At 42.6% G+C, this 11,915-nt stretch overlaps 1 protein-coding gene across 4 annotated transcripts; it reads right to left on the bottom strand.

The window, feature by feature from the left end:
• Nucleotides 1–5: 5 nt before the first annotated feature.
• Nucleotides 6–9,553, bottom strand: LOC121631935 (myc-associated zinc finger protein). Of its 4 annotated transcripts, none has more exons than XM_041973039.1 (7): nucleotides 8,423–9,553; nucleotides 6,841–7,036; nucleotides 2,989–3,377; nucleotides 2,616–2,866; nucleotides 2,456–2,519; nucleotides 723–894; nucleotides 6–336 (listed from the first exon to the last, which is right to left on the bottom strand). In XM_041973039.1, exons 1-7 carry the CDS (start codon nucleotides 8,453–8,455, stop codon nucleotides 11–13), a joined length of 1,431 nt encoding a protein of 476 aa, XP_041828973.1. In that variant the 5' UTR covers nucleotides 8,456–9,553; the 3' UTR covers nucleotides 6–10. The 4 variants fall into 4 exon arrangements, with proteins under 4 accessions (XP_041828973.1, XP_041828989.1, XP_041828963.1 ...); XM_041973055.1 differs by having other exon boundaries at nucleotides 6,841–6,991; nucleotides 8,423–9,552; XM_041973029.1 differs by having other exon boundaries at nucleotides 2,989–3,380; nucleotides 8,423–9,549.
• Between the last annotated feature and the right edge of the window lie 2,362 nt (nucleotides 9,554–11,915).

The following is an 11,915-nucleotide window of genomic DNA, read 5'->3' as shown; positions in this document are numbered from 1 at the left end:
CGTCAGCGTGCTAGCTGTGGGGCTGGGGGGCGATGCTGGAGCAGTCAGTAACCAACAGTCCAACTGTGCTCGCACTGGACACAGAGACGGCCACGCTGGTGGTGCCTACGGGCCCCGCGCTCGTGAGGTCGGGGCTGGGCTCGCCCTGCTGGGCGTGGGTGCCCATGTGACCCTGGAGCTGCGTGGCCGTCTTGCACTGCACCCCACACAGCTGGCAGAGCAGCACGCCGCCAGCCCCTGTCCCACCGAAGCCTCCCCGCACCCCGCCGCTCTCCTTCCACTCCTGGCCGTGGTGCTTCTGAGCATGCACACGCAGGTAGGTGAGGGTGGTGAAGCCTGGGATGCACACACACAGCAGATAAAGCTGGTTAACAAGAGCCTGAACAGTTTCAATCAGATGACAAACTGGAATGAAAAGGGCTTTTCAGCAGCAGAACTGATTTAATTTTTAACTTTTCTTGTTACATTTATAAATGTTGTGATACAGGTTACAAAACTCGTGTCCCTGTGCTAGCGCCATACATGTGTGGCATCACTCAACGTGTGTGTGAAAATAAACTTGTGTTTGTTGTGCTGAAGAGGCATGTGACCAAGCGAGGCCCACTCCAAACAGTGGAGCTCTGTGGATTCATTCCCAGCGGGGTCGCTCTGCACATGACGACAACGGTCATAAACCTTCCAGTGAGCGTGTGCACGCGTCATGTGGCGCTGTAATGTCTTACTGCGGTTGCAGAGGTGGCAGGTGTGATGCTGCGACTGGTTGTGAACCCTCATGTGGTCGGTGATGTACGCGGCCGACAGCAGCTTCCCGCAGATGTGACACGGAACCTTCTCCTCGTGACGAATCAGATGTGCACGGAGACGGTCCCGCGTGGCGAAGGCTGACGTGCACGTCTGAGGAGAGAGAAACAAAACATGCTGGCTTATTGCTGAGACATCCTGATGGAAATCTTTGTTTTTCTGTCAAGTAAATACATCCCTGTGTAATAAAATGATAACTGAATCAAAGTAGAGGATCATCTAATGGGACCAGCTTTTAAAAGGTCATGAAAAAGTAATTAGCAGCGTCATGGAAGGTTTGAGCATTCAGGTGTGTGTTCACACACTGCCAAGGAGGAAAGATATCTGAAAAAAAAACATGAGATAGTAGGAACTGCTTGTGATAAGATGGCGACATTCCCCCTCACACTGATGACATCAGGCAGCTGATGTCCTCCTGCTCGTCTCCTGCTCGTCTCCTGCTCGTATCCAGATGAGACTCATGAGGGGAAAAGTCGCCACCTGCTGGTCCAGTTACTGAACTGCAGCTCATATTTAGGGAATTTCTTTTACAGATAAGCTGAAGTACAAAGTGGACGAATGTTTCCACAGATGGATAAATGACTTTATCTGTGTTGTGTGATGAACCTGCATCCCTCAATGAAGATTCAAAATAACATGTTTACAAAAAGAATTATTTATATTATCAAACCACGAATAAAAATATATGACTGTAAAACCCTGATTCCAAAACGGCTGCAATGACAAAATAAAACAGAATGTAATAATTTCCAGATTCTATCAAGCCATATTTTATTTTCAGTAGAACATAAACAACATATCAGATGCGGAAACTGAAACATTTTACCATTTTTTTCTTAAAGAATACTGATGGAGCGATGATTATTTACATGAAATAAAGAGACTTTCTGCTGTAACACCTGCAGAAATAATCTAGATTCTAGATTCTATTCCCACACAGGTCAGAAATGTTCTGATATTTAAGAATATTTTTAAGTAGAAGTACAAGATGGTAAATTCCAAACTTTGCATGAACATGTTCTCACCAGCATTGTGTCTGAACAAGTTCAAATGAAGATGTTCATTCTTCTGTAAACACTGAACTGAACGCAGTGTAATTGTAAATAAAAATATTACCATTCAGATTATGGGCGTCCTCCAATTGTCGCTGCCTAGATTTCCCAATATTACACCAACTTCACACTACATTACCCACCATGCATTGCATACTCTAGCATAACAAAAGGCAACATCTCTGCAGTCCTGTTTTGAAATAGCAAGTGGAGATGAAAGGAGAGAAGCTGCAGAGGCATCACATGATTTGTGTGCTCATGATTACTTATGGGAATATTAAGCAGAAGAAGAGTCTGCAGATTCCCACAGTAAAAATTGAACATTCCTATGCAAGTTATGTCTGAGATCTGTCAATAACTGAAGGTCCTTGTTTGAGGCCAGCTGTTCTGGGCTACGGCTGATTTGATCTGCAGCAGCTCTGTGCTTCATCTTATGGTTGTTAAGGGCATAAACTGCACATAGCGTTTCCCCTCATACATTACTGTGATCAGACTGTTACTTCATTTTATTTTGGGAGCTATGAATGATGTTTATCAGCTTTACATGTCATTAGGAATCTGGAACGGTAAAGAGAAGCTTATGTCTAGAAAATAAACGTTACCGTGCACTTGAAGGGTCTCTCTGTAGAGTGCACCTGTCGGACATGACTGTTGAGGTGGTCAGGCCTGAAATACACACCAAAAAGAGGCGTGAAGTCAGCGTTAGGCTGTATTTACCAAGGGAAACACATCAAACTCATTGGGACATAGCCAAGTTCACACCTGGAGAAGGCCTTGGCGCAGTGTGGACAGATGTAGGGTTTCTCCACGCCGCCTTGGTGAGAGCGCACGTGGTAACTCATCCTGTCTTTCCTCTTGAAGCGCTGCTGGCAGATGGGGCAGGAGTACGGCTTCTCGTCCGAGTGGGACAGCCGGTGGCGGTTGAGGTGGTAGACGTCTCTGAAGGCTTTCCCGCAGGCCTCGCAGGCGTGGTTCTTCCTCACCTGGTTGGTGTTAGGGATGGGGTTGGGATTCTGTGGGACAGAATTAGGAAAAGACCAACAACTGGAGAACAGCAAGAAAAACCTGGAAAAATCTACAGAATGGTCCTTTAAAGGCTGCCAGACTGCGCTGCCTCAGTTCCCCACACACCCACCTGCTCCATGGACCCAACAACAACCACAGCTGCCTGGATGGGTTGAGGTGGTGCAGCCATGGTTACGGTTGCCGGGGCGATGGACACAGAGACTGGCTGGCCCTCCTGGTTAGTGTGCTGAACAGGATGGGGGAGGATCTCAGTAACGGCAGTGGGGTCAGGAGGGGGAGGCTGTGTGGGCAGGGTGAGCTGGAGGAGGGACAGGGGGATGGTCTGCTTCTCCACCCGTCCCACCTTCCCTGCCTCCTCCTTTTCTCGCGCCAGCCGGTCCTTCATCTTGATGCCCGTGTGCACGGACTGGTGGCGCCGCAAGTTGTAGCTGTTCTTGAATTCCTTGTTGCATGTGGCGCAGATGTGGGCCGGCCGACCCGGCTTGGTGACTGGTTTGACTGCTGGACACAGCACAGACATCACAGTCAGCTTTAAGGTCCACTCAACAATAATCATCAATAAATTTTCACATAAATTTATCTTCTTTTAATTAGAAAACCTTTCTGCGTATGGAGGTCAAAACATGTCCAAACTTCCAGGAAAAAACATTAGACACTAACTTTAAACTAAAATTCTCTTTTAAAGCAAAACTAGAGGAAAGCTGACTTAGTTCTTATGTCATCAGGCACAGACAGGTCGACACCCCTCAGACTGACATACACATCAGCTGAGGTTCAATGAGGTCAACCCGCCAATATGGCTCATCAGAACGACAGGTCGATGCCGCCCCCTGCTGATGGCTTGCCGCTGGAGGATTTTGCTCCAGGTGTGGGGAAGCAGGAAAGCCCCCTAATCCCGGTTCATGGCTGTGTGGGTTCGCTTTCTGGTCTCCACTGCTTGATCCAACGCTGGTGTTGACTGTGCTCCGTGTGGATGACTTTGGCCTTTCCCAGTCCATGATGTGATTTTCCGTTTGCAGTGGTCTCTTATGTTTTCCTGTAGTTCCTGTTCTTTTCTTGATAGTGTTTGTCTTTTTTTTTTTTTACTTCCTTTTCATGTTCTTTTTTGCATTTGTTAAATAGCCATCCTGTTTCTAATATGTTTTATTGCATCAATGAAATGGTATTCTTAATGGCGTTGCATTTATTGTTGTGGGTGACCTTGTCTTTGGGTGCACTAGCAGCTGTCTTAGTTTTGTGTGGTTTGACCAGGGTGCTTTGCTCTTTGTCCTTTGTATGTGTTCTGTAATGCCTCTGACATGTGGAAATGTAACTATTCCTTTATTTTCCGTTTTTCTATCTGGTTTCTTTTTATTCAGTTTCTTTTGTTCTCTCCGCTCCGTCTGTTCCCATCCCTTTCTCATTGCCCATTGTGGATACTGACATCTGGTCGGTGCATTTTGAATGTTTTTCTTCTTGCTTTCTGTCCTCATCAGTTCGATTGTATAATGTTCTAAGTACTGACACTTTGTAGGTGGTAGGATGTTCTGAAGCCATAATAAGTACTGGTCTGTGTGTGTTGGTTTCCTGTGAGTTCCTGTTTTTATACTGCCATTGTCTGCATGTGTGTGATGTTCATGTTCGAAAAGGCGATGGATCGGTTTGTTTCTTCTTCGTGTGTGAATTAGATTTTTCCTGTGTTGTCCATGGTACTGAGGTGGTCTGTGATCTGCTGCGTATGCCCTACTTTTACCTTTTCCGATATGTCGTTTACGTACCGCTTCCATAACATTGGTTGGCAGTGCTCAGGTGCAAATGTTATGACTTCCTTTTCTAGATCTTCTATAAATAAGCTGCACATTATGTCTGACAAGGCTTCCCCCATGGCAGAGCCTTCCTTTTGTTACGGTGTTACGGAATTGGAAATAAGCGGATATGGCGACGAAATGAAGAAGATGGGAGATGTCATGTGCAGCGAGTTTTGTGCATATTTTAAGAGGTTTATCTGCTAACAACCGTCCGTAGACTATTTGTAATGTGGCTTGAACCAGTTCCGGGTGAATAAAGACACTACATTGTGTGAAATGAATATTTCATAGGCTGCAATTTTTGTAGTTTTCAGTTCTTTTGTTAATTGTTTGAATTACAACAATGTCAATCTGTGCTGATCTCTAGGAGGGGTTTCAAAATGTTGGCTAAGGCTTTGGAGAGGTTGTATGTTACTAATCCAGTACTGTCTATGATGGGTCGTAACAGAGCCCCGGGTTTGTGTATTTTTGGAGTACCATAGATCTGGAGGGTGGTGCTGGCGGTTGGCATGAGGTGGTTCTATGTCTTTTTCTATTCTATTTTATTAGTGGCTTTAATAGCATTTGAGTTTGTTCTTTTTGGTTTCTGTTGGATAATTTTTCAGGACCTCATGTGTTTTCGTCTTGCAACATGTCTTTCATTTGCTTTTCATAGTGGTCTGTGTCCAGTATCACTGTAGTTCGGCCCTTGTCTGCTGGGTGGACTGTAATGTCTGTGTTATTTTTAAGTGCAAGAGTGGCCCCTGCTTCTTTTTTCCTTATGTTTGGTGGCAATTTTGTCTGCTATTTCATTTGGTAGATGTGCTTTTTCTCCTTGGCTCTGTATTTTTCACACACTAACCCCGTGGCTAAAACTAATTCCTCAGGGAGGATTTTGTTTGGTGTTATTTCGTAGTTCAGGTCCCGCATTAGAATATTACATTGGGCTTCAGTTACACTATGTTTGGATAGATTGTAAATCCATTTGCTGTTTATTGTGTTGCTGTGTGTTTTCTTTTCTATTTCTGTAACCAATCTTTAATATTTTTTAACGAGAAGACAACTCCTGGTGCACCCAAAGACAAGACGAACCACAACAATAAATGCAACACCATTTACAAAATACCATGTCATTCATGCAATGAAACATATTAGAAACAGGACGTCCTTTTAACAAATGCAAAAAAGAACATGAAAAGGAATGCTAAAGAGAAACTAAAAAAAAAAGACAAACACAATCAAGAAAAGAACAGGAACTACAGGAACCTCAGCTGATTTGTGCACGTCACACACCATCCAGGGACACCTCTGATGAAGACTACCATCGAAACATGTCAGGTAGACTTATGAAAAAACTAAGTGTCTGATAACATAAGAACTAAATCAGAAAAAAGTATTCACCCCCCCCTTTAGCATTTCTCCTATTTTTTTAGTATTATGTCATTTAAATGGAAGTTTCTAAGAAGACTTTAATGTAATGGATAAACTAATAAACATATAACAAATAATAATTAATCAATACAAACATACTAAACGAGGTTGCCCAAATTTGTAAAGGAAAGAGAAAGAAATGTTTTATAAAATAAAATAGCATTTACATTACTATAATAGTACTTTATAGATCCTGTCCCAGATCTTCTGGGTTGATTCTGGACTTGGACTCGTTCCTTCCAACTTCTCTCTCAGTCTCAAATCTCTGGAAAACCGAAACAGGTTTTCCTCGAGAATTTCCCTGTGTTTAGCTCTATTCACCATTCCCTGAGTTCTAACCAGTTTCCCAATCCCTGCTGATGAAAAACACCCCCACAGCATGATGCTGCCACCACCATGCTTCACTGTGGATATGCTGTTCTTTGGGTGATGAAAGATGTTGGGTTTGTTTCAAACATCAAGTTTTCCTTGGTGTCCAAAACATTTCATTTTAGTCTCATCTTACTTTCTAGATGTTTGGAGATTTGCCTTTAGATAAATCTTTCTCCAAGTACTGGCGTTTTTCCTGACCACTGTCCAGCTTATAGTGGTCCTATGGACAGATTCAGCAGCAGTCTCTGCTGTGGAGCTTTCAGCTCCTTCATGTTTACCGTTTATACAGCGCAACAACAAAACTTTAATCGCCCCACACATAAAGCAGCTTTCTGTTATTAACTTGTCTGACTGCTGATTAGGTCTAATATACAAGCTCTTCATGTCCTCACCGGGCAGGGGCTCCTCGCTAAGGGCGGCAGTGTCGACGGTGGACGGCGGCGTCACGATATGCTCTGACGGAGGACTCTGAGCCGGGCCGGTCAGCTCGGGCAGCAGCTCGGACTGAAGAGGCGTTTCAGGTTGGCTCTGAGTCGGCGTCGTCTGCAACAGTTCGACAACATCTGGATTAACAGTCCAGAAGTTCATCTACATCATCGGCAGAGGGGATGAGACAACACATCTACTGAAAGAGCTGCTGGATATTCACCAGGAAATACAGCACATTTTACTGCACCATGCACTCACATGCTAGCAAGAATTTTGCAAACACGTGAACAACAGAAAAATAAAACATACTGTAGGATGCTGAGTTAAAAATAATAATGGTAAAAAAATAAATAAAAACATTGTTGATTTAAAGATGGTGAAAAAATTTTGAAGTAGTGTGTGAGGACTGGAGGGTCCCTGTCATTTTCCACGCCCCAGATTTCCCCAGACTCCCTGAATCTATACCCCAATATTCTGCTTTGTAGATGGTGAAAGACCAAAGTTTGTCACAATTCTGAGTTAGGAAACACTAAACATTTGGTGGCTGCTTTTACACCTAATCATGACACCCTTACCTGTAATTAGTTAGTCTACTGGTTGGACAATCTTCCAGATACTGGATTTTCTAAAAAACCTTTCCATTTTTATTTGACTCTAGAAAAACTTTGTGATTTTTTTCTACAGCAGGTTCTAATTTTGTTTCTATTCTCAATTTTTGGAGATATTTTTTTCTTTTTTTTTTTTTGCTGATGAAATAAAAATCTGTTATTTCTATTTCTTTATTGATAAGTCTAGTTAAAATAAATATTTTCCAATTATTTTTCTAAATGTATGAGAAACAAAATGTCTAATTATATTGATAATAATAATTTTGTTTGGTTTTCAGAATTTATTAGCTAATTTTATGTATTTTCCTTTTTTCTGAATTGAAGAGAATTTTACAAAAAGTATTATCCATGTTCTGCATATATATATATATATATAAAAAAAAAAAAAAAAAAAAAAAAGGATTTTCCTGAATACCAAGATGATAAAATGGGGATTCCAAAATGCTATCTTATTGTAATTCTGAAAAACATCATTTAAAAAAAAAAAAAAAAAAAATATATAAATTAAAAATAGAACCAAGTGCATTTTCAAAGCAAGATCTCACAACAAACAAAAATCATAAATATGACATTTTTAATTTTGTTAATGAATTTATATATATATATATATATATATATATATATATATATATATATATATATATATATACACAAACAACTATGTTTTCTCCAACCAATGGCCTCATAGACAAACACTCTTCATGGACTTCTGTCTGTCCAGAGGTGGAGGACATCTGGAGACCTAATGGACATCCAAGTTAATTTAGTCTATGAGGAGAACTAAACAACTTCACCCTGACCCCTCTGTGACCTCCCCCACCTTCTTTAACCCCCATCCAGAAACACCCCCACCCACCTCACCTCCATCTCCCCCCCGCCCCCCCAATCCCCCCCCCCCCCAACCACAAAGCAGCTCCCAGCCACAATTAACACTCACCTGAAAGAGGAAATTACTCCAGGAGGTATCCATCCTGAGGGGCTGAGAACGACCCCGCCTGGGACCAAAGAGGAGAAGGAGGAGGAGGGCGACGGAGGCCGGGGAGAAAAGCTCGGAGAGCTGCTATAAAAACAACCTGAGGCCTGCGTCGCTTTTCTCTACCTGCTCGGCTTATTTAGTGGAAAAATATGTCGACGCAGGACGAAAATCAGCTTAATAAACGGACACTTCTTGGTAGTTAGGAGTTCTGAATTGACATGGTAATCTGGTGGCGGTAAACAGGCTTTAAGAGGAGGCTTTTTGTAAATGCGACAAAATGGTTATCATGCTTGCTTTCATGGTGCCTTTTTAATTCAATTTGCTTATGTCTACTTTAAACTAAATTAGTGGATTGCATGCAAATTAGAGATTATTTTAATGCAGATGAGCAGTCGGAACGTGCCAATCATGGTCAGCAGCTGTTCAAGAGTAATTTATTCTCGGTAGCTCCGAAAAGGCCGCAGTGGCGGCATCCAAGCCTCGGCGTTGCGTACAGCTCGTTCCCTCAATAGAGGGCTCCCAGTCAGCCGCGGTGCGTGGCTCCGCCTCGGTGTTTCCATCGGTAGGATGACATCTTTCTTTTTTTTCAAACTCGCTCCCTCTCGCCCTCCCTCCCTCTCAGTCTTTCTTCCTTTTCTTTTTTTTTATCTCCTCTTCACCCCCTCTGTCCCTCTCTGCTTTAAAGGGAAAGTATTTGGTGCGTGCACCCTCCTCGCGGACCCCGTCTCGTGCCGAGCCGTCCCTCTCGCCCCCGCCGCCGCCACTTCTCGGTAGGCCGACAAATAATGAAATCCGACATTTATAGAATCAGTGGGTTAATCCGTCCAGGTCGCCCGGAAAAGACACATCTACGTCTGGTTTAGTCCACGGACACGCGCAGCCAGACGATCCGGACGGCGCTCGTCTTAACTCATCGCTAAAATGGTGTCGGGTTTAGCTAAAACGAGGCTTTATCCCTCGAGCATCTTAAAGGTAACGATTCGCGCAAGTGCAACAGCTGGATATAACCTCCATACACATGACGTCCACAACGAGCCGCTCTCCAGACTGACTCCATTAAAAATAAATAAATAAAAATGATTTTACATTTCCCCTTTGGTTGGTGAAATGAAATATTTTTATCCATCAGTACAAAACACACGCATATTTGATTTATATGGAATAAAAGAAGAAGGAAAAAATCTGGGATTACCCAGAGCCAAGCTTAGAACTCAGGAAGAGAGAAAATAATAATAATAATAAAAGAAAAACAGTGAAAGGGGTGTAAAAGAAACAGAGATTGCAAACAAGACGAACATCGTTCATCATAAAGGTGCACGCCAAATGAAACTGAAGATGTATGAAACAAAATGTTACAAAACCGAGTCAGAACAGCTCAAAGTTTATCTGAAATGTCAGAAATAGGAGTGAAAAGACGAGAAACCATCTAAATGTGAAAAATAAATTATGCAAAATAGCCAACTTTGGACACAAAATTACTCAGATGCATTAAATGCCAAATGTGACCATCAAGGGACACTAAACGACTTAAAGAATAAACAGACAGAAATACCTCAAATAAAGTGGTCCAGATAAATTCAACCTCAGTTTAAAAAAAAGTAGGTACACTTTATAAAATGTAAATAACAGAATGCAACAATTTGTAAATTTCAGTAACCCATATTTTATTCCCAGTAGAAGATAAACGACCTATCAGATGATGAAACAGAGACTTTTCACCATTTGATGGAAAATATGAGCTGATAGTGAATCTGCAACACGTCTGTAAAAAGTTGGATCAGAAGCTATGAAAGGCTGGAAAAGTAACTGGTACAAATCAGAAACAACTGTAGGAGCATTTCATAACTAATCAGGTTAACTGGCAACAGGTCAGTAACATGACTGGATATATAAGGAGCATTTCAAAGAGGCAGAGTCTCAGATGGAAGATGGACAGAGCTTCACCAACCTGAGACAAACTGGCTCTAAAAATTCGAACATTTTAAGAAGCATTTTTTTTCCTCAGACTTTGAAGATCCCACCGTCTACAGTATATAATATCATGAGATTCAGAGAATCAGGAGGAATCTCTGTGTGCATGGGAAAAGGCTGGATGCTGGTGATCTGCATTTAAACCAGAAATGACTAAATAGGAGAGGGAGCATCCAGCTTGTTATCAGTGGACAGGTGAAAAGCTGCATCTCTCATGGTATGGGGCTGCATTAGTGCCTATGGCGTGGGCAGCTTCCACAAGTTCCATCAAAGCTGAAAACAACGTGGATGTTTTAGAGCAACATCTGCTCCCATCCAGACAACATTTCTTTCAGGGAAGGCCTTGCAGATTTGCAGCAAGACGATGCTGAACCACATCCTGCATTCATTACAACAGCATGGCTTCACAGGAGAAGAGTCTGGCTGCTGAACTGGCCTGTCTGCAATCCAGACCTTTCACCAATACACAACATCTGAAGCATCATGAAAGCAGAAATGAAGCAACAAAGGCCCAGGACTGTAGAGCAGCTAGAATCCTGCATCAGACCAGAATGGGACAACATTCTTCTCCTAAAACTCCATCAACTGGTCTCCTCACTTCCCAGATGTTTCCAGACAGTTTTTAGAAGAAGAGGAGATGCTACACCGTGCTGAACATCACCCTGGAACTACTTTTTACACCATGCTGAACATCACCCTGGAACTACTTTTTACACCGTGCTGAACATCACCCTGGAACTACTTTTTACACCATGCTGAACATCACCCTGGAACTACTTTTTACACCATGCTGAACATCACCCTGGAACTACTCTTTACACCATGCTGAACATCACCCTGGAACTACTTTTTACACCATGTTTAACATCACCCTGGAACTACTTTTTACACCATGCTGAACATCACCCTGGAACTACTTTTTACACCATGCTGAACGTCACCCTAGAACTACTTTTTACACCATGCTGAACATCACCCTGGAACTACTTTTTACACCATGCTGAACGTCACCCTAGAACTACTTTTTACACCATGCTGAACATCACCCTGGAACTACTTTTTACACCATGCTGAACATCACCCTGGAACTACTTTTTAAACCATGCTGAACATCACCCTGGAACTACTTTTTACACCATGCTGAACATCACCCTGGAACTACTTTTTACACCATGCTGAACGTCACCCTAGAACTACTTTTTACACCATGCTGAACGTCACCCTAGAACTACTTTTTACACCATGCTGAACGTCACCCTGGAACTACTTTTTACACCATGCTGAACGTCACCCTAGAACTACTTTTTACACCGTGCTGAACATCACCCTGGAACTACTTTTTACACCCTGCTGAACATCACCCTGGAACTACTTTTTACACCGTGCTGAACGTCACCCTAGAACTACTTTTTACACCATGCTGAACATCACCCTGGAACTACTTTTTACACCATGCTGAACATCACCCTGGAACTACTTTTTA

This window comes from Melanotaenia boesemani, chromosome 2, assembly GCF_017639745.1.
Source record: "Melanotaenia boesemani isolate fMelBoe1 chromosome 2, fMelBoe1.pri, whole genome shotgun sequence".
Taxonomy (NCBI): Eukaryota; Metazoa; Chordata; class Actinopteri; order Atheriniformes; family Melanotaeniidae; genus Melanotaenia; species Melanotaenia boesemani.
This window is presented reverse-complemented; position numbering and strand designations above follow the sequence as displayed.

Excerpts from the sequence above, each read along its gene's own strand:
- LOC121631935 (XM_041973029.1), bottom strand. The coding sequence starts at position 8,455 with ATGGATACCTCCTGGAGTAATTTCCTCTTTCAG. Across the intron at positions 7,037-8,422 it reads GGAGTAATTTCCTCTTTCAG|ATGAACTTCTGGACTGTTAA; the intron begins GTGAGTGTTAAT and ends CCGATGATGTAG. Across the intron at positions 3,381-6,840 it reads TAGCGAGGAGCCCCTGCCCG|CAGTCAAACCAGTCACCAAG; the intron begins GTGAGGACATGA and ends TGCTGTGTCCAG.